This window comes from Desmodus rotundus, chromosome 1 (assembly GCF_022682495.2).
Source record: "Desmodus rotundus isolate HL8 chromosome 1, HLdesRot8A.1, whole genome shotgun sequence".
NCBI classification, from domain to species: Eukaryota; Metazoa; Chordata; class Mammalia; order Chiroptera; family Phyllostomidae; genus Desmodus; species Desmodus rotundus.
In genome coordinates, this window is record NC_071387.1 from 79,354,305 (window position 1) to 79,377,049 (window position 22,745).

The following is a 22,745-nucleotide window of genomic DNA, read 5'->3' on the forward strand; positions in this document are numbered from 1 at the left end:
CTGCGGGTAGGTGAATGGGTCAGATGGTTTCCTGGGAGCACTACTTGCAGAGCTGTGCTTCTGTTTTTCTCCCCATCCTCCTCCCCCCGCCCCCATTCCCTTCACTGCTCCTGCCCACATTGTTTTCCTTCAGGTTGAGGGGGAGGGGGATCACCACTGGATGGGATAGGATTTGTCCTTCAGAAGAAAGGGAACAACTATCACAGGAGGCATTGGTTCACCTTGAACATAATTTAAGGTTGCAACTGTGAGACTTCCCAAACTGCTTAGCTGGTTTTTGGCAAAGGGCTAGAAGTTTCTCTGTGCTTTGTGGCAGCTATGCTCACCATTGGGCATAGCTGAGAAAAGAATCCCATAGGTTTCTGGTTTGAAAGGAGGACAGTCTTGAATGGTGCACACCCTTGGAAACGCACAATGGGGGAATTTATTGCTATGATGAGTTCATGCAGTTTTGCAATTGAAGCATTTTTTTCCTTCCACATCCCCATCAACATCCTGTACCCCCCCTTGCTTGATGGCCGTAAGGAGTGGTGGTGACAGTTTATAGTTCACGCCACGGCTGACCTGGTGATGAAACTTCCTCACTGCACCAGGGGATCCTTATGCATCAGCCCCTAATCCAGCTAATCCCAGTCACAGCAAAATCATGAAAGTGGCCCCCAGTGACAGGCATCTCCCCGCACTGATGCAGAGGGAAGGACCAGTTGTGGGACGTAAATTGGGTGCTTCACAAGGGCAAGGAGCCTGGGTCCACATTCAAAGGTGGAGACGATGGGGACTTGCACTGTCTCCTCCCCGCCATTCATGCTTAAGTAGGAGGCCAGTGAAAGAGCCCAAGCAGGACAATGGCAAGAAGACTGTTGAGAACAGAGAGGAGAGGTGATGTCAGCCCCATAGAAGCTAGGAGGAGGGAACTGGGGTTAATGTTATGCAACAGCCTGAATGCTCTATAGAGAGCCCATTGCCCTGCAAGCCTTTGGATTTTGTCGTTATTGGCTTGTTTTCTGTTTATTTTTTTAATGAAGACTTTAGTAGGCCTTAACTAAAAACTTAGAACTTGATAACAGCATGCAGTCTTTAGTCCCTGGGTGTTGCTTCCTGGTTCAGCATTCCCCCTGAGTGAGCATGCTGCGCGTTGGACCCTTCTGGGCATGCTCAGCTCCTGCAGAAAGACAGGCTTGGGTTTGCATCTGCTTGTTTGTAGCACTTGAGCATTCAGTTGAAATCATACTAGGATCTGGACAGTTCACAGCTAGGCAGGAAGCAATTAGGGGTAGTGCAGAGCTCTACTTTCCTGTGTCCCACCAGCAGCCAGGGACATCCTCGGGTCTGCAGCCTGCGACTTCATTGGGCCTCTCTTAGGTGGTGTTGACCACAGCCCTCATTTCCACAGCAAGTCACCAGTGAAGAATGGGCCTCCTGACAGATGCAGTGTCATCTCAGGAGCTGGTGACCCTGTAAGAAATACTGGGAGATGAGGAGAACTGTCTTAGGCAGCAGGTCCAGTGCGGGCAGAATGCTGGGGTGACCTGATCGTGTCCGACAGGGCGAGCGATTGGCTTCAGGGAAGGCCATTCAGAGGAAGCAGCCTGGGCTGTAACAGATGGCACCACAAACAGCTGTTGTGGGGGCTTGCAGCAGACTCATGCTCCAAACAGTCCTCCAGCAACTCCCCCTGTACTCCCCCCACCCCCATGGGGAGAGGGAGTGATGTGTCCTACTCTTGTCTTGTTTTTGTGGTTTTTATCTCACTGGACTCCCTTCACGGAGGCAGATTCCCTTTGGGCTATCTGAGTCTAGCATTTTCCCATGGCAGCACCGAAGGGCACAATGTCACAAGGAGAAAAACAGCCCAGAAGCTTAAGCAGCAGTTGGCTAGTCATGAATAAAAGAGATGGGTGGAAGAGTGACTAAAACTCACAGCCTAGGAGGTTTCAGCCAATTGCCCAAATTACTGAATATTCATTTTTTCAAGATAGAAAATGAGCTGGTATTCATAATTTTGCAGTTATACCCTTTTAGAGATTTGTACTTTTTTCACCTTCACAATAATCGCAACATTGAAAGAGGGACCCGAAGTAACTAAACGGGGAAAAAAAATCTCTAGCATCTGTCAGATAATTCATGGGATTAATCAAATGCAAATGCTACGCTTGCATATACACAGACCCCATTTTCCTAATTGGACTCTGAGTGGGTACTTTTCAGGCTGAAAGGGTCATTTGTTTTGACTGATTGACTTTTTGAGGCTTTGGAGAGAATTAATATCTTATTCAGATGACTGCCTGTTCCCAAGGTTCTGTATTGAAGCTGTTCATTCATTTATTCACCCAACACATTAAGTGTACCCCCCTAACCCCATGAGCCTGGTGCACCGAGGTGAGTGGGCAGCAGACAGTGCCTCCCTGAAAGGACTTGGAATTTATTGGGAAAAATACTTTGGTTGGTCGCCCGGATTATCTTTTTGTGGATCACAATAAGCTTTTGCAAAAAGCTTTTTTGCATGAATGCCACAGACAATGTGGAGCTCTCTGCAGAAGGCTGCGCTAAGGAATGATGTAGCCAAGAACATCACTAAGGGGGCGTCTCTGGTCCACCATGGGTTGGAATGGCATGGGCCCAGCTGTGGACCCTAGTGTGGAATGGTGGTTCACCTGAGCTGGCCCATCTTCAACCTGGAAACCATACTTGGTTTGGTTTGGGGGGGAAAGGGTCAGCAGAGTTTGATCAAGAACAGCTTTGCAGAATTGATGCTCTTTAACCCACCTCTCTCAAAGAATTGGTTTAAGCCTCAGATTTCTGGAGAACAAGGTGGTTGGAATTTGCAGATAAAGAGGCTTAGGGCTACTTGTTCTCTGAGCATCCTCATCTGTGCCCATCTGGGACCAGAAAGAAAACAGGGCCTGTCCATTGCCACCCATGGGGATCTACTGACAAAACTGTCTCCTCGGTGACAGTGAAAAATCTGGGTGTAACTTTGCCCTCTGCAATACTTTCATGTATTCAAAGAGCTCTTGCTATGAGCCTGCTGCAGTCTGGGATGTGGATTTGGTGCTCCTAGACTTGTATCCTCAGCTGGTGCTCAGAAGCCACAAGGCTCAAAGGGCAGTTGTACTCAGGGTTAAAAGGTTGGTTCTGCCTCCTGTTAGCTGGGTAGCCAACTCTGTAGTCCCCCAAACTCTGCAGCTACGCTTTCTCCTCTGTAATATGCTGATACATACCCTGTGATAAATGAATAAATGAATGGATGCTTGCTCAGCTGCTGGTTAAGGGTTTGGGAAATTTCACATTATCGTTGAGGCTTAACTGTATCATGGACTCATCTCAAATCTCCGTGCCAAAGGTGGCAGGGCTACACTCAGAACCCCCTGGTCTTCTGATACCCATTCTCATCACCTGTCTAGTCCAGTTTTCCCCAGTTTGATGAGGGAGTGACACTGGGCAAAGTATTTTCAAATAAGTGCCTAATGAGTGTAAAAGGGCTTTGCAAGTGGGAAGCACCATACATATATAAAGGTCATTTTGTGTCCCAGGATCTTAGATAACTTTTTTTCTGAGCCTTGTTCAAGGAGGATGGTTGTTATTTTCTTAGGGAAGGAAAAGAATGTGAGGACTCAGAATATGATAGAGATGCATGTTATTTTTGCATTGAGCTTATTTTTAATTCAGATTCCTACCAAGTAGGCCTTCATACTTGTTTTTCTCTTGTCACATAGAAATCTGTAATTATACATACTTACTGCAGAAAAATTAAAAAATAGAGATAAACCCCAAAATGGGTAGCACATGAATGTTACACATAAAAACCACTACACAGGAATCATAATCATGGCTGTTCACATAGCTATGAATATTCATAAATCTACATCATAAATACTAGATCTTATGGTTCATTCTGCTCAGTAGTCAAAACTGACCATGCAGTATTTAATGAACATTCAATTATTTAAAAAATAATAGAGGGGGACTTCGACCTTAAAAATGGAAAGAGATGACAATCATTTCCCCCAGATCACACCTGTAATTTCAGTCACTTGGAATGGGTTCTGTGGGGCTTTCTGAGAGCCAGCCTTCACGCTGGTGCATGATAAAGAAGCCAGCAAGGTAAGGAACAGCTCTGGTTGTCACTCAGCTGGGATTTATGATAGGCGCATGAGCTACGGTTGCAAGTCAGGTGAGTCCATAAAATTGCTCAGTCCAGAAGGGTTTCCCTTTCTGGTACCTTGTTCCAAAGCACCTTGGGTGAATACTGATATGAGATCACATGAATGCTGTGTACTTCATGCACAGGTACACCTGAGAAGGAGCTCAGCGTACCTACAATTGCAGCCAAGTGAATGACATTATCATGGTGTCACCAAAGCTCCAGGCACACTCGCCTCCTTTCTTTCCCTGCAAAAGCCAAACCTAAGGGCTTTGCCTTTGCCAGTTCCCTCTGCCTAGAACACTCTTCTCCCAGCTCTTCGAAGTTACTTCCTTTTAAGTCTTCCCTGGCTACTTCATTGGAACTGGCCTGCCCCTGCCCCACCACACAGTAACTCAAAAGGCATCACCATCTTCATTTCCTCCATGGCACTTGTCATGCCGTGAGATTATTTTATTGCTTTCCTTGTCTGTGGCCTGTCTGCCTCACTGGCCAATGAGCACCTGGAGCAAAGAACACCCTGGTCCCATCCACCCCAGCACCCATGGCGTAGCACGCACAGCATGCAACCGCAAATGTGCAACAGGTGAACGAATGGTGTTACAACCATTTGTCAAGTAAAGTGGATGTCAACTAAACTTTTTAAAAAATTATGGAATAGTTTTGCAAAAATAATTCCTGTTTGCTTAAATAGAAGGCGAAATGTTAAGTAAAATATGGTCACATAATATGTAAAAATAAATGGAATTTAAAGTAGGAAACAGCATAGGTGGTTGAGGAAGCTTTAGAATTCAGGGTCTTTCAACTCTAGCAGCTCAGTCCGCCTAGATAGTAGTCTTATCTTGGTTGAAACTGTCACATTAGCAAAAATATTCATATTTATCATGAACAAAGAGATGGAAGAGCAAAAATGTTTTTAATTCCAGAGACCTGAAAATGTACACCTTTATTAAAATGTATGCATTTATTAAAATATATACCTTAAAACATCTAAAAAAGGTGACATTATGAGCCCCAGAGGTACATTTTATATCTTGCAGGAAATAGCATAATTTCTGAAAACCCCTGTAATAAAGTAATTGATTTTTATGAGATTTGGTGTCAAAGAGAGTCGTCCAAGTTCTCAGTTGCAGGAACTTTGCATCTGATTTTTCTCATGTGCACTCCTTCCTGGGGTCATCATCTTCTTGGTTATAGTTTCAGCCCTCCCTCTGCTAAGGTCTGGGCAAGGGGCCTGTAGGCCTGTTCTGGGGGGGTTTTTTGCCTCAAGGTCTTAAGTCACCTAAAGTTTTAAGCTTCAGTAAAGGTAAAAGGAAGTGCAACTTTTGCAAGCAGAATAAGAAATCTTGTGCTAGCCAATGTTTGAGGAGGCCAGTGCAAATATAAATGATTTATAAGTGTGGGGCATTGATGTCACAGAGCCAGAAAAAAAAGAAGAGGCTGAGGTTTTTTTCAGAAAGGCTATTTGGAGTTCCTTGGTGTGCTGTAGCTTTTCAGAAGTGACCTCTGGGCTAATAATTGACTTTTTAGCCTCAAACTACTTTTCTGTCTCCTGAGAAGGTGGGATTGAGTCTAATTCAGCTCACTAGTTAATTGGTTATAGTAATGCACTGTGATTTCTGCCTGAGGAACCAGCCAGGCCCAGGCCAGCCAGGCCCAGGCCACGGGCAGCTTTAGTAAAGCATCCTGTAAAGGGCCTGTGGCCTTATGTAAATTTGTCCTGCATTGCATGTTGTTTCCTGTTTTCCTTTGGTCTTTCTTGAACTTCAAATTGATTGCACACTCCTCCATAATTCCCTAGGGCATTCGTCAAAGTTCTGCCTGCTGGAGGAGTGTTAATACTTTGGGTAATCGATTGATAATTTCCCTTCCCCCTTCTCCCCTTTCCCACCCCCTCCCTCTCTCTGACTGACACACACAGCCTGTGCGACCTCACCTCATAGAATCCGCAGGTGACACCGAGCCATCTGTGGGAACCTGCCCAGATGATCTTGCTGGTCTATACTCATTTTCCCAATGAGTACATTATTTGCTTTTTAGCCTCCCCTCTTGTTTATAAAATATACCAAGAGAATGAAATAACCCGCAGTTCTCAGTAGTTACTTACTTGCCCAAACCAAATGTTTATGTCCTTGAATACTAAACCTCAAGGAAAATGATTCCTCGTAGGAAAGCTGCAGTGATCACTGAAGGCTCCTTCTGAACTGAACTTAGAGCTGAAGGCCTGTGGCTAGGCAAAAGTTCACTATCAGCGCCTTTAGGCACTTTCAGACTCACTCCTGGGCCCTGGAGTATGTGTGTGGAGGGGGCTCCAGGATTCTCTATTTGCTGCTGCTCCCAGCCCCTTCCCTCACAGCCCCTTTCCCTTCATGCATTGGATCAGAGCTTCACCTCACCACTTTCCTCCCCACACGTATGTCCCATAGAGAAATGAAACTCACCACCATATACCTCCTAGCCAGGTACAGCATTTTGAGCTTGGCTTGTTTTAAAACCATAACTGAAATATAACCTAGAACCCGAGGAAGAAGACAAAGGTAGTTTGCAGCAACGTCACTGTGCCCGGTGGCGTTGGCTTCTCACATGCCTGGCTTTGGCTGGCCTGCTGGGGTGTAGGGTTGGTGCTGGGGCAGAGGTTCTGGCTTCATCAGTAGGTTCAGAATTACTTGGGGAGCTCCCAGAACCCAGGAGGCTCAGTCTGGCACCTGTGTTTTCTGGATGCTGACCAGGTGAGGCTGACAGAACCAGGTTCCAGGGCCTGCCCAGGACAGCTACGGCTGATACATTTGGTTCCTCTCCAGCGGGATTTCCCTGAGTGTGTCTGACACGGGTCCCATTATTCATCTTCTCCTGGCAAGTTTTTTGCTGAATACAGGTTTGTCACCTTTCCTTGTTTCTTTTTCTACATGGAGAAACATTTCCTTGTTACCTTTGTCAGATTTTTTAGGAGAAGAGTGTAAATTGAAGCCATTTATCTTGAAATGTGCTGTGGGGGCACATTGTTTATACAAGTGAAAGAAAATGTAACAGCAGTATCTGGTCTGGTTTGCAAGGAAAAGGTGTCTCAACTTTTCCAGGCCCCTCCCCCTTTGTACATACAGCACCTTAGTTAGAAGGTGCACAAGGCACTCGCGCATAGGCGTGCAGGCCACACACGTTAGATTAGGTCTGTGTGTGACAGGACAGTCCCTAATGGTTCTAGTGAGTATTTTTTAATGTTTATTATTGGTAAAGTTAAACATTGCTAATAACAATAACGGGACTTAATCCTCAAACATCAGCCACACATTTTTATGACTGTTTATTTATCATGTGTCCTCTGCCTCTCCATGAGGTAGCAGGTAAAATGTGAATACGGAGATTTTGCTGTTCTAATTGCAACCTGTACATGTTTGTCAGTTGGTGGACGAGTAAGTCGTGAATTAAATTATACTCGCCAGAAGATTGGAGAAGAGGCTATGTTTAATCCTCAACTCATGATTCAGACCCCGAAAGAAGAAGGTGCTAATGTCCTGACCACAGAAGCGCTCCGCCAACACTTGGACTCAGCACTCCAGGCCAGCCGGGTCCACGTATATATGTATAACAGGTAAGGTGGTGGGAAGAGCCTGCTGGCCTATGCCCCTTTATTTTAGTAAATAAGGTTGCCCTGGAAATACACGTGGGGTGTTAGTTCCTATAGTTTTCTAATGAAATGATCTTTTAAACATCTTGATTTGTTTCTAGAGTTTGGTAACCAATCAAATTCATGACTTTATAATATATTTTCAGTAAGTATTTTGGCACTATACCCAAGTTCATGTGGTCCTTCAGGCAGCCCCTGGGTGAGCTATATACCTATTCTGAAGATGTTTCATTACTTAAGCTATTTTTAGAACAGTTAGATTTTGAACTTCCTTTGGTCAACTTGCAAGGAATAAGAAAAGAATAAATGCTGACAGCTGTTGGTTTGTGTCACAAAGCAATTAGGAGATTGAGCCACTATGGTGAATTCCTGCTGAGAGGTAGATGGAATAAGGCAGACACAGGCACAGCTTTACAAAATACTACCCTTTAGCTTCATAGCTAACTTAACAATGTTGTGGGCATAGTGAAAGCACAGAAAGAACTCTGGAACAGAACTAACAGCACCTTTCCTTATCTGTCTGAACTGTGAGATATCAAGGCAAGGCTCACATCTTGTCCATTCTTGTACAGCATTTAGGTCAGGGCAGGCACTTGGAATTTGTTGATTGACCGCCTGCCTGAATTGGAGAATTTAACTGGATCTTCTCCCTGAACTGTTGAGATGACTGTCACTAAACCCCATTTCCATGGGACCACTGAGCTGACATTGACATAACTCTATCCTGTCCTCTCCTAGGCTTTCAACCCTCTTGACTGAGTGGTTGTCAAGCATGATTTATTTTTCACAGAGGAGGTGAGCAAGTGGCAACATAAGACATACTCAGTGGCCAAGGAGAACAAAGTGCAAATCTGTAGTTGTCTCTGCTGTCACCTCAACTCTGCATGGACTTGACTGGATTGGCTCTAAGACCCATCTAGCTAGAGACAGGGTGCTAGGGCCCAACATGACCTGGGACATGTCACATACCTGTAGCATATTCTTGTTTCCTCATCTGTAAACTAAGTTATGATCATGTTTGCTCTATTATCCTCTGGTGGTTTCCAGAACAAGATCAGGTACACGTGTACATGAAAGGGTTTTGGAAAATATAGGGGGATGTATTTTAGCACTTTTGTCAGGCAGACTTGGGTGGAGAGCACATCCCAGCTCTGAGCAGCACAGCCCTCCCAATCCGTCAGGAGCTTTGTAAGGAAAGCTCCACTACCCAGTGCAATTTCATAACATTTCCTTGTGAAAGTGGGTGTCCCGGGGCCACTGTGAGCATGCCGATACCTTTGTATGCAGAACCTGCCTCGGGTGGCGGAGGGGCTTGTCATTCACTTCAGGAGAAGGTGAAAGCCTCTGAACAATGAAATAACACTCTTCAGCTGATGGAACCAGAGAACTTTTATGCATTAACTTTAAAGAACACCTAGTTCAACCAGTCATTTTTAGGTGAGAAAATTGGGAATTAGATTGATTACAGCATGTGTCCAAGTTCATACAGTTGTCAAATAGTACAGCCAGATTTCATCCCCTTTCTTATGTGTGCAAGCCCAGTGTGTTCTGTAAACACAGCCAGGCCCTTCTGGAGAGAGTATAAGCAAGTGTTAATTGGTCAAGTGATATTAAGTGAGAACCTACTTGTGCTAGTCTGTGTTGATGCTGTGTGGAATTAAAATATAAACATTTACATAGACGGGTGGGTGGGGATGGACAGATGAATGAATGGATTGATAACTTGGGTCCTGCTCTCAGAGGCTGACAGTTTAATTAGAAAGAAGAAAGATACTAATATAGATAAGCGCGTACAAAGTCAAACACAGGCATTCCTCCCAGCAGGTGCTCCAGGTGTTGTACAGACCTGAGAAGCCAGTGCTCAAGAGAAAGGGGTCGTTCTTAATAGTACTGGTCAGACAGCTTAGCAGGAAGGTGGTGTTTTAATGGTGTCCTGAGCTATATAGGCAGGCTCCACGGGGGAAAAAGGCAAAGTACAGGATGCCCCTTGGGGTGGTCAATAAAATAGAACAGTTTGGAGGGAGTTTTTTGTTTCTATTTTTTTCTTCTCTTGGATTTCCCTCCCCTACCATTTCCAAATTTTCTTTTTTCCAGTTAGGCTTATCTCCCTAAAGGCATGGACCTATATAGCCCTCTTCTAGGCTAGAACTCTATAATAATACTTACACGATAGCTAAAAGGTAACTGTATGGCAGCATATTTAATATCACTTCTATAAGGCAAGAAGCGAAGACTGCAAAGTGGGAAATGGACCTACCTGGCATTGTCGTTTACAGCTTTGACTCATGGTTAAGAGTAGGAAGGTTCGTTTTGAACACTGTCTGTTAATAAGGCCATTATCCGCCAGTTTAAAAAAAGTCAGTAATATTTTCTCATCTGGATATGTGTTAATACATTATAAGCCTTACTGATTTAGTCCCCAGTTATTTGGAATTTGTGATAATTCAACTCTGAATTATTTGCCCTGAAGCTGTTTAATGTATGTGGAAAAGCAGGTTAATGGTGTAAACAAGATTATTGGGAGAATGCTTGAAAAATCAAGACTTCTCAAGTACTTTGGTAGCATTCATTTACATAAACACCCACATGTTAATTACAGTTGAGTATTTTCTACTCATTAAAGCAAGCTTGTTGGGTCTCTCCTTGGCAAAAGCTCTGCTCCTTTTGACATACTTAAAAGTGATCAAAATTGTGGTTCTTTTTATATGTTCTATGTTTCTAATTTTGCACTGATTTCCTTTATTACAATGAGAAATTTTTGTCTCTGCTCTTTACTAGGCAGTGGAAATTGGAACATTTGTGTTACAAATCCGGAGAACTCATCACGGAAACAGGTTACATGGATCAGGTATATTTTCTTTCTGTTTACAATGAAAATTTCCAGAAACACTCCAGTGGTATGTGCTAACCTAATGCATGGTCTCTTCTTTTTAACTTTGACAGATAATAGAATATCTTTACCCTTGTTTAATCATTACACCTTTGGACTGCTTCTGGGAAGGGGCCAAGCTGCAGTCTGGGACAGCATACCTCCTGTAAGTGGTACTGTCTTGATTTCTGATGTCTGTGATTTCTAAGCTCTAGAATGTTTCTGATGTTACTTTATCATTGTTTATTCTGTTTCAGTTTTGAACAAGAGATAAAAATACTGAAATTCTTTGTGCATTTTTTTGAGTGAATAGTTGAGGGGGAAAGGGGACTTCAGCGGAATATTTTTCCTCTTTTCAAAAAAAAGTTCTGTAGGCATCATTAAGTTTCACTCACTTTTACCAGCCTATTTATATGCAAATAAAATGCAAATGATTTTGGAGTATGTGTGATTTTTAACTCTTTAAAATGTTTGCAGTTTTGCAGACTGCGCCCAAGCTTAACTTTAAGGAGGGAATTTACTAGTAGGTTCATGTTAGAGCTAAATATTTTGAGTTGAAGTTCAAGATCTTCCCATGGAGTAAAAGGCTAACCTTTCTTTGGATCGTATTAATGACATTTAAGGGAGAAATCTGCCATCTTTCAAGGCCCTGGGAGTGGATGTTTCAGTTTACCAGTTGGATATTATATATACCGCATCATTTGAAGAATAATTGTTAATCAGTGTTGACATTTTCAGTTAATTATGTAAGAGTTAGTGCTTGGGTTATTGTTTCTGTCCTGGCTTGCACGTATCTGCAGAAGCAATTTGCAGTGGCCATACCCTGACCCTCAGTGTGCAGTTTTAGATGGGAAATAAGGGGTTTTGTGTTTTCTGGTTGGGAGATTCTGAATAATGACTTCAGCCTGGTTAAGCAGCTACAGTGTGGTTTGAACCACATAACAGGCAGCCAAAAGCCTTTCTGGTCTGTCAACAGCACAAATTCAAAAGTGAGTGTGGGGGGAAGTGGCCTTGATGGCGGTGATGGCAGAGGCAGCAGGGGGCTTATGGGGTTGACTGCCAGGCTGTCAGAGGGAGCTCATAAGTATGGGATTATTACAGGTAATGGAGATCAAATATTTTGATTGATGACATTTACAAAGCAGTTATTAGGCCAGCAAGTGCTAATTTGATATTGTGATTCCCCCTTTCTCCCCCCTCTTAATTTTGAATCTCAGTCTTCTGTTTAGAAGCACCACTGGCTAACTTTGTTTTTAGGTATTAAAATACAACATATTGGCAATGAAAGATTCTTTGTGCCTTCACTCATTTATTAGCTCTCTGCTTGCCACCTTCATTCAGGAATTATTTTCCTGACTTAGGTTTGCATACAGATAGACCCGAAAGGAGCATTCGTTTTTTATGGCAGCATCCCAGAATGGCAGCATTACCAAAAAAGCCTCGTGCAAAATTGCATGTAGTACATGCACTGTATGTAGTCTTGTAATTTTACTAAGGGTTTGGAAGCCTCTTTTCATTGTCTTGCTTCCTAATTTCTTTCACAGAGGTAAGCCTCCTTTGCAGTGGACAAACTTTGACCCTTTGGAATTCCTAGAAGAGTTAAAGAAAATAAACTATCAGGTGGACAGCTGGGAGGAAATGCTGAGTAAGGCGGGAGTTGGTCATGGTTACATGGACCGGCCCTGCCTCAATCCGGCTGATCCAGACTGCCCTGCCACCGCCCCCAACAAAAATACAACCAAAGTGAGTACATCAGTGATTCTCGCTGGGACAGGCAAGGAAAACCTATTGATGTTTTCTCTCATTATTCATTTTACTATTTTCATTTTTAAGATTTCATTCTCAATAACTTTATTTGTCTATGGAACGAAATTTGTTCATAGAGCAAAATGTTGTGTAAGATTTACTATATGGCTCTCATTCGCCTTGTTTTTAATGTTCTCTCTGAAACAAACAAGCCCTGAATGCACTAGATTTTAACAAGGCATGTGACCTGCCTGCTAATTCCCACAATTATGTGGCTGTCTTTCTGTTTTAGCCTCTTGATATGGCCCTAGTTTTGAATGGCGGATGTCATGGGTTATCCAGGAAGTATATGCACTGGCAGGAGGAGCTGATTGTTGGTGGCACAGTCAAGAACAGCACTGGGAAGCTTGTCAGGTAATCCAGTACACAGGGAGATTCAAGCCGTCTCATTTTTGTCCTGTCCTGTTAATACTTAACACTTATCCTAGCTGGGAAATAATAGCAGACCAGACATATAAATAGAAGCAGGCAACAGACATTGGTCATAGCAAAGTTTGTAAGGAGTAGGAGTTAAACTCCATTGTAGCCTGTTAAACAGAAAGACCGAGAAATGACAGCTACTCAAGAATTACCCTCTGTGCACTCCGTCCCATCAGGTGTCAGGCACTCGGAGATCTGCCCCTTGGGAAAGTGGTCGTCCAGGGTTTCTACACAGGCGAGCATGCAGCAGGGAACCCAGCGTATCTGGCCAGGCTATCAGCTCTCTGCTCCTCCACCCTTCCTGTTTCATTGGGGAGAAACTGAGAAAGGAAATTGCCTATTAATTTAATTTGGGGGTCTATCTGTAAAAGGTTTGTAAGGTTACACCTTTAATATGGTACATCAATCTATTAAATAAAATAACCGTCCAGGTCCAGTTTTAATGGAAACACGTGCTCATGTAGAAGGATAGAATGGCTGCAAGTGAGCTGGGGGCACTCATTTGGGAGTTTATGTAGTGAGAGCTGCTTCCCGGGGGTGCTGATCTGTGCCCTCTCCCCCCACCTCGTCCCAGTGCCCGTGCCTTGCAGACCATGTTTCAGTTAATGACTCCCAAGCAGATGTATGAACACTTCAAGGGGTACGAATATGTCTCACACATCAACTGGAATGAGGACAAAGCAGCAGCCATCCTGGAGGCTTGGCAGAGGACCTACATGGAGGTAAATCGCCAGACTTCCTACACGCACCTTGGAATCTGGGTTAAGCCCCTCAGCTCCTAAATACTTCATTTGAATGACATTTTAAAACTTATTTTTCATTACATTTTATTTTCAAAGCAGACTGTAGTTCTGAGAACTTGTAGGATGAAAACTTCAGAAAACCTTTTTCCCTTTTCTTAATATTGAAAATCTTAATATCTGGGCAACACTAATGCTAATTGGGGTGCGCTGAAATATTTTGAGTAACCAGTTGTGGACTCCAGAGTTCAGGCATGACAGTGTTTAAAAAAGCACTTGGTTAGCAAGAAAAGGTGTCTGGAAAACATTAGCAAGGCATAGAATCTGTTCACAGCTGCAGTTCCCTTGGTGAGGTCATGTGATAGGAGCTGGCCTTTGTTTCCCAAGCAGTGACCTCTATCAAGCTGCATGTGACCTTTTAAAGGTGGCCAGCAAATGAACGGGGGAGGAGTGCCCTTAAGAATGAGTTGTTTTGGATTAGGGGGAACTGACGGGACTGAAAATCAGTTGTAGAGTTATGGAGAGGGGAATGGCAGTCCTCCACGTGGAGGAAATAAAGCTCTGGGAGTGAACTTCCATGACGCCAACTCACCATAGCCCCACATTCTCACTCCATTAGTGGTCACCCTCCCTGTCCCAGGCCCAGGGTCATTTAATGTTAGCCCAAGTTCAAACCTGAATTATGTGGAACTCTATAATAAATCAGGAAAAAAGTAGGGGTGGGTTGAGACGACATGCCCCTGACATCTGTGCTGTTGGAGCTTGTTGAGGCTTTCATTTCATCTGGGACTTAGCCTTATGTTGTGACCACAGGTAGTGCATGAAAGCGTTGCCCAGAATTCCACTCAGAAGGTGCTTTCCTTTACCACAACGACCCTGGACGACATCCTCAAGTCTTTCTCCGATGTCAGCGTCATCCGAGTGGCCAGTGGCTACTTACTGATGGTAACAATCAATTCAGTTCCCCAAAACCCACGGGTGTTTGGGTTTCTTTGGTTTTTGGTTTTTACCTTTCCATGATGGCTCCTGCTTTTTAAACTGCTCTTAACACACACGTGCATTTAAGAAAGAGAGAGCTCGAGCTTCATAACAGTTAAAGAAGTGGTCGTGTAAAGCAGTTTGCCCATCTCTGATTTGTATCATTTCATGTGATGTCTTTAATGTACATTTTTGTTGTTGTATTTCATAAGTTTTGCCTTTTGATTTGGGGTGATGGGTGGGGGAAAACATTAGAATCCTTACACATTCTAATGTTTGGCTTTTGTTTTGTGTCTCCCCTCCCTCCTCTCCCTCTTCCTCCCTTTCCCCTTTATTCCTCGGTGCCACCCGCCCCCCCCCCCCCCCCCACGGTTCTGCTTGCAGCTTGCCTATGCCTGTTTAACCATGCTGCGCTGGGACTGCTCCAAGTCCCAGGGTGCCGTGGGGCTGGCTGGCGTCCTGTTGGTTGCACTGTCAGTGGCTGCAGGATTGGGCCTGTGCTCATTGATCGGAATTTCCTTTAATGCTGCAACAACTCAGGTACTAAAGGAGTCATCCATCGCTTTGTTGACCAACACCCCTCCCCAGGCTCTGACCTCCTATGTGTCCATGTCACTTAAAGGATCTTCCAGCTTTTCCTGCTAGGAGCTATGTTTCTCAGGGGAGTGCTGTCTCTAAATGGACTGCTCCCACTCATCAGAAGATCTGAATAGGCTTGACGATTAGTAGGCATGCTTCACTTATCAGTGGCATTTACATCAATTGTTAGAGCAGTGGTTCTCAAACGTTAGTGTGCATTAGAATCGCCTGGAGGGCTGGTGCAAGCTCAGTGGCTGGACCCCACTTCAGAGTTTCTGGTTCAATTTTTGGAGGGATAGGAGTGGAGAATTTGCATTTCTGACCAGTTCCTGATGATGCTGGTCCAGGGATCGTGCTCTGAGAACCACTGCTTTAGATGAATTACATTCCTTCTCATTTATTAAAAAACAATCATCGTACATGGCACTTAGAAATAGAAACATGTGAGAGCTACTGTGAGCTAAAACTGCTATACTTTAGGGATTTAACTGTCAGATAAAAACTAAATTCTTTACTATGAGTGTAATGTAAGCTATTCGTTGGGTAGCTACTGGGGGTGCTGGTGGTAATGTTGTTTTAAGTAGCCCTAGAATGAGCAGAATTGAAGCTCACATGTCTAATTCACTGTCCTCTGTTTTCACTGTAGGTTTTGCCATTTCTTGCTCTTGGTGTTGGTGTGGATGATGTTTTCCTTCTGGCACACGCGTTTAGTGAAACAGGACAGAATAAAAGAATCCCTTTTGAGGTAATAGAAACACAAAAGAATAAAGCTTTGAGGACAGCCAAAGCCCCCTCTGTTCCTGAGTATTTGTCCTTTCATTTTTCACAGTCTGCCCTGATAAATAATTGAGTCTCAAGTCAGATGGCATGTCACTGGCTCTAAATAAGTAAAGTTAGAAGAATCTTAGCAAGTGTATTTCAAGTGCACTCTTGTTTCTCTGCAGGTTTTTATGGGAGCGGGTCACTTTGTCCTTGCCATCTTCTAAATCATGTTATCTAACAGCTTTGTGTTTTGGGAAAGCACACAACTATGTAGATAGTACTGAAAACGGTTTCAATGCTCGTGTTAGGGGCAAAGGCGGGGATACCCCTTTCTTATTCCCTGATGTCAGCATTATAAGCTCCCACCTGCCTTATTTTGTTGTGTGTTTGGCTTGTGCACACAATCTGTGCTCCGAGGAAACCCTGCCCTGTGCAGCTCTCAGCACTGTGGCTTCTCGTCCTCAGGATAGGACCGGGGAGTGCCTCAAGCGCACGGGAGCTAGTGTGGCCCTCACGTCCATCAGCAACGTCACAGCCTTCTTTATGGCCGCGTTGATCCCCATTCCTGCTCTGCGGGCCTTCTCCCTCCAGGTGAGTCTCCAGTGATTAAGTCTGTGAGCGCTGCACTGACGCGGAACGCCGCCACCGCTGTGCCGATGTGCTGTTGCCGCGAATGCAGGAGCATGCTGGCATTTGGGGTTCGTTCTTCTGGGCAGACACTTTTTTCAGCAACGAGTCTGACAGTCCCTATAAAAAGAGTTCTAGGGTTCTTTCCTTCCTTTTAAGTCCTATGGCCCAGATGCCTGCAGCCAGGGCATCTTCAAGGCCTGGTGCCTTAGGGAGTCTCCCTTTCTTTTATAATTAAACTAAAATGGTACCAGGCCACTCCATGTGGGATACCAGTAAGCCCCTACTCCAGACAGGCAGGAGTCCTCTGCATTCGTCCATGGTACAGCCTACTTCTCAGCCATCCCCACTTATAAAGCCCCCTCTAAGTTTCCACATTTACTCTCCAAGCATATGCCACCCTCTCTCCTGATTTCCCTAAAGCAGCCCCACACAAGGCCGTTGACAACAAATAGGAGGTTGACAATAAAGAGGAGGTTGCAGTGTAGCCTAGGCTAGGTGATAATTTAAAACGGAGTTACTAGATGCCACTGTGTGAGAATGTGTTGCCATTGTCTGCCTGTAGGAGGGTTCGTTGAAGGGCCCTTGCCACTTCCTTTCCTTAGTTAGCTTCCACAAAATGACCTGTCCCCTTTTCTCTTTCCTTTTGGTCCCCGACTCCCCTCTTAGGCTACTGAAGAAAACTCAAAATTTCTCTCCTTTCTTTATGCAAAGCAGTTTGGCTCCCATGTTGTTCTGCTCTGTCCTTCCAAAGTAGCCCTTTCACACTTAGAGGCCATTGAGATTTTTTTTTTTTTTTAGGTTTTATTTATTTATTTTTAGAGAGAGGAGAAAGAGAGGGAGAGAAATATCAATGTGTGGTTGCCTCTTGCCCACCCCCTACTGTGGACCTGGCCTGCAACCCAGGCATGTGCCCTGGCTGGGAATTGAACCGGCAACCCTTTGGTTCACAGGCCCGTGCTCAATCCACTGAGCTAGACCATCCAGGGCAAGAGATTATTATTATTTTTTTTAACAAAGAGCCAGCTTATGTGAATCGTGAGTATGGAGTGTTGTACAGACAGGGCTGCAACTGTGGTTGACTCTGAGCTCAGCCTCAAGTACTGGCATTTCTCTGCATCTGCGGGAACTTGCAGGAGTCTTGATGTGCATGGTACAGCAGATAAAGCTAGCTGCTTGACCACTTAGGTCTTCCTAAGCCCGAAATGGTTCGGGGTTTTGCTATCTCAAGGGTATTATTAAAGTTTGTGAACTACATTTAAATTTTTTTTAAGATTTTATTTATTTTTAGAGCTGAAGGGAGAAAGAGGGGGAGAAACATCCAAGTAAGACAGAAACATCAATTGGTTGCCTCTTGTGCGCACCCTGACCCGGGACTGAACTCACTACCTAGGCACATGCCCTGACCGGCAATCAAACCCGTGAAGTTTCACTGTGGAATGACGCCCAACCAACTGAGCCACACTTGTCAGGGCTACATTTAAATTTTAAACCTTCAACTGTTTTCCAAAAAAGATGAAAGGAGCAACAGCTTTCCTTTTCTTTCTTTATTTCCTTTTCCCTTACAATGTGATGTGTAATTCACAAGATGGTCAGGTGTTTAAAGGAAACCGCTTTTGATGTCACTTTTTAAGCTGTTACTACATCCAGCCCATTCATACTCCTCTTGTCTGTTTAATCACTAAAGGTGCTAAGGATTATGACCAAGAAGAGAAATTGACAAATCATGAATTAGGTTTCTGCTTATATTTCTGTCAATGTGATTAGCTCTTGTAGTTACCATATTTGAATTTCATTTCACTAATTACTGATAAAGCAACTAAAGACCCTACTGTGTTTGGAACAATAGACTTGTTTAATATTCAGTGTTTGGTTGGACTAATCACTATGACCACCAGCTCCCAAAAGAAAAAGACTTAAGACAATAGGAAAAGGTATATTTTTGTTATAAATGTATATAAAAATAGAAATAGTAGGTGAATAAATGGGTACAGTTAAACTGAAATTGGGACCAAAGCTCAGGGAATAGAAAATACATCTAACTGCTTAGTAATTAAGGAAGATAAGTAAAGATGACTAAAAGATGCCCTCTGAGTTATTGGTGCCACTAAAGCTTTAGAATGCCTTTTTGGGCAGGTGTGCATCTAAGCAAATCCCTTTGACATCCCCTTCTTCAAGTTTCAAGTGCAGCAGGTTCTGGAACTGAGAAATTGTTCTAGAGTCTCTAGTAGCGGGGCCCTCTCTCCCGCCTCTCCTTCCTGCTTGCCCTCTCCCTCGCTGTTCTTTATCTGCTCTGCCTCATGCTCCTGCTTGTCGTCTTCTCCTCTTCTCTCATTTTCTCTTCTCTCTCAGTACACACTGGTGATTCATCAAGGCATACTCCCCTTTAATGGTTTCCTATGGTGTGGTGGTCTGAAACGCTGCGTGAGTTTTCCTAACGTCTTTTAGAAAATCCAGTACACTAAGTTCTTCCAAGGTAAGCACCTGACTGAGACAAAATGAGTACTGTGGGTTTTGTATTTCTATCCCAAGGCACTTGAGTATCACTTTAGAAAATTGCATCGGCAGCTTCCAGGAGTCCTCATATATTAAAGGATGGCTTCTCGTGACACCAGCTAATTCTGTCAAACAAACAAAATTTTAAAAAAGAAGAAAGTGTAAGAAAAAAAGAAAAATCATCAGGAACTGTAATGTTGGTCCCCTTTTAAATGTATTGACAGTTGAAATTAACCATCATGTAGATTTTCTTTCCTTTAGTGACCAGTGTTAGGTTGTGACTCGGGGTATTCATTTGTATTTATATTTTTAGGATGCTACAGATTAAGCATCAAAAGGGGAAGAAACCCAAAGTGGTTCTGTCCAATAATAAACCTATGTAAACCTAGGAATTTTCCCTATGGAACTTTTCTAATTTTGTGGCCTTTGTAAAAAATACAGAATTTCTCCCCAAGGAAGCCATCTCACACCTTCTTGTCAATCTTCATCCATCTGTCCAAATGCCATGTCTGTACCGGAAAGCAGTGGCACCAACTGTAACTCTTTGGGGACCAGTGCCCTGTACTGGGGCTCTGCTGGTAACTGAATGGTGTGTGTTCTTCAATGAGACTTCCAGAAAAGAAGGCCTTATTGTTGTTCCAGGTGATCAGAGGGTTTAGTCGAGGGCCCCTCTAGGCAGAGCCACTTTGTCTCTGTGCTCTGCAAGTGTCTCAGCAGGGCCACCATAGATGCTTGCAGGGACATTGCTTTTAAGCACAATTAGAATTGATTGACAGTGCACAATCTTCCCTGTCATCTTTTTAAAATTACTTGTAATTTCTTAAACTTGTCTTTGCTCCAGGAGGCACTTGTTTTTTCTTTACTGAGAAATCCTTGCTCTTTATTTTTACTGTTTTGGTGTACTTTAGGGGATGTTGAAGTTGTTATTTGTCTTCAAACAATGAGAAAATAACATTTGAGAGTGAGTTTAGATGGGATGCTGCTTTGGGTTTCTTCTCTTATTGCTTCATGTCCACCAAGAGACAGAGCAAGATGCTCGTCACATTTCTTCGGTGCACGAGGCTGGTATCAGATTCATTCCTGGGCTCCGTGGAATGCCTTGGTGTCGTCATGGCTGCGCTACACACCTGGGTAGCCGTGTCTGCGTAGTTGGTCTTTACAGTCTCTGCCCTCATCCTCTGTTCAAACTGAGATACCCAGAGGTTCTTATCTATGTTGTACTCCTGAATTCCAAAAATGACTGTAAAAAAAGCTGAAAGGATTCCACCCCCATTCTTCCCAGCATCCTATTGTCTGATTGGTCAGGAGTCCTCCCCCAACTCAGGTCCCCCTCCCCTCCGTAGGTGACCAAATCTAACAAGAACTCCTAGTTCTCCGTTGGGCTGAGTGCACAGGCATCAAGGCCACATTTGAACCCGATTTACTGGGTAACCTCAGGCAGGTGACCTTCCTCTGTACCAGCAGGTCTTTATTAGATAATAGCGTCAGAAGCAATGTGAATGTCTGCCTCCTGGTTGCTGCAAGAATCTAATGAATCATGTATAGCTACCTAATCTGCCATGGCTTTTCCTTTCCCCTTTCTCTTCCCCTAATAGTTTTAAACCCACCAGTGCTGAATAGCAGTGCTAAGACTTCACCTTTCGGATTCCCTCCACATGGCACATCCCTCCCTCTGGGTCTTACCAGAGTCCTCTTTTGCCTTCTACGTTTTCCTGAAAAATCTTCCTTCACTACCCATCCCACCCCACATGCACCCCCACCTGCATGTGCTCCCTCCCTTTTGTGAGCTGCAATGGAACCCTGTACATGCTCTAATTACATTAATAAGCCTAAATTGTAATCTGTTTATAGGTCTGGTTATGTGGGTCCCTGAGAGCAGGATTTTGTCTTGCTTATCTTTGGGTCTCCAGTACCCAGCATATTGCCCTGGCTTTTCTTTTTGAAGCACTTGCCTGTTAGGTGACTCTTTTAGTCAAAATAGTAATTTGCTTATTAATAAAAGCCTATCCTGCAAGTCTTTAAAGTACCTTATATATGTTAGAGTGTATGTTCATATATTTTGAAATGATGAGGAATCCTCACAGCAGGCTAAGAAGATAAGGGTCAGGTCATTTTCAGAAGGAGCCTCCTGGTTATTTTTTGGTTTTGTACACTTGACAGGTAACGAATTATTAAAAGGCATCTCCAGAACTTGGATTTGCAATTGTACTTTGAGTACAAATTCACAATTACCACTCAAAGTCCTTTGCAAAGTTCTTACGATTTTTGGTAGGGTGTCAGTTTTCTTCTCTCAGCCCAGGATGTGTACCCAGACTGAGAAGGTTTTAGAACTAAGCAGTTCTTTGAAAAACCTCCCAAGAGGTTAAATTGTCAAAAAAGAAAATTTCTGATGATTTCTTGGTTGCTTAGCATTGCAGTTGCATTTCTTTATTGTGCTGTTTCTCACCATGCCTTTCTGAACTGGAGAGCCTTTCAACTGTCCTCTGTTGACTTTCTTCTATTAACAGCCCAATTGTGTAATTTTTACTAGGTCAGCAGGAGATTTGCCAAAGCACTACAGAATCTGCCCCGTGTTTATTCTAGGTTATGGAGTGACTTTTGAATCTGTACGTATTTATTCTGCATACTATAATCACACACTGGAATTTCTTTCTGCTTAACTCTCCTTGACCTTTTATGTTACTGCACTCACACGCCCCACAGGCTGCTCCAGGGGCTATTTGGAATGTGCCTATTAAAAACCTCAGGGGACGTGTTTGAAATTTTATTTCATGTTTTAAAGGTGACATTTTGATATACTTGATCCATCTTATATATAAATTTTCTAAGTGTAAAATCAGGGCTACATGAAGTCTTAGAAATATTGTGAAAGGGAAATGTTCTTTTTCATTTTAAATTAAAACATGTCAAGTATCTTCTCTGTTCTGCCTTTGCAGATTTCGTGTAGTTTGGTTGCTAGCAAGATGCTAGTTTTGTTCCTGCATTTGTACCTTACAGGTTCATGGAATTATTAGCCATGGAAAGAACCAGGATGATGGGGCCTAGTCCACTCAGATGATCTTTTAATGGTGAAGGAAAAGCAAAGTGATGAGAAATTTGTAACACCTATTTCAGGTTTAAACACTTGAATAGGAAAGTGAGAGAAAGAGGTTTAAAACACCTTTATTTTCAAAGCAGTCCTCTGACTGGGAGGGGATGTACTGGTGACCTCTACATTTTTTTTCTGCCCCCCAGGCAGCAGTAGTGGTGGTCTTCAATTTTGCTATGGTTCTACTCATTTTTCCTGCAATTCTCAGCATGGATTTGTATCGACGTGAGGACAGGAGATTGGATATTTTCTGCTGTTTTACAAGGTATGTTTTCTGGCTGCAGGAGCCTTATTTCTTGGGTACAGAGTGGTAACATTTAGAGAACACTTTAGTCTGTGGACTTGGAAGGAAGCACACCTCAAGGGCTGTACCAGTGCAATGGAGGCAGCAGAGAGAATGGACAGAGGACCCTTCCTTGGGGGCATAGCAGAATCACTGGGGTTCTCCACCCCTCAGACCAGACATTCTCATAGCCTCGAGGTTGTGATACTCATGATTACTTACTTCCATCATGAACCAATATTGCTCATCATTAGGAGTGTGTTGTATCTCTATAGAGCAGGGCAGAGCAAAGGTTGAAAACCACCCATCTGGAAAAAATAGAGCCTTT

General features: G+C 43.6%; 1 protein-coding gene across 3 annotated transcripts in view; it reads left to right on the forward strand.

The window, feature by feature from the left end:
* PTCH1 (patched 1) overlaps positions 1–22,745 on the forward strand; it is a 61,306-nt gene that overhangs the window by 13,920 nt on the left and 24,641 nt on the right. For all 3 annotated transcript variants that reach the window (XM_024558290.4, XM_053925227.2, XM_053925223.2), the window contains 11 exons: positions 7,544–7,733; positions 10,548–10,617; positions 10,713–10,804; positions 12,183–12,381; positions 12,677–12,798; positions 13,439–13,586; positions 14,418–14,549; positions 14,967–15,122; positions 15,808–15,906; positions 16,389–16,514; positions 22,281–22,399. In XM_024558290.4, the coding sequence (XP_024414058.2) occupies positions 7,544–7,733; positions 10,548–10,617; positions 10,713–10,804; positions 12,183–12,381; positions 12,677–12,798; positions 13,439–13,586; positions 14,418–14,549; positions 14,967–15,122; positions 15,808–15,906; positions 16,389–16,514; positions 22,281–22,399 (1,453 nt within the window). The remainder of the gene's footprint in view (positions 1–7,543; positions 7,734–10,547; positions 10,618–10,712; positions 10,805–12,182; positions 12,382–12,676; positions 12,799–13,438; positions 13,587–14,417; positions 14,550–14,966; positions 15,123–15,807; positions 15,907–16,388; positions 16,515–22,280; positions 22,400–22,745) is intronic.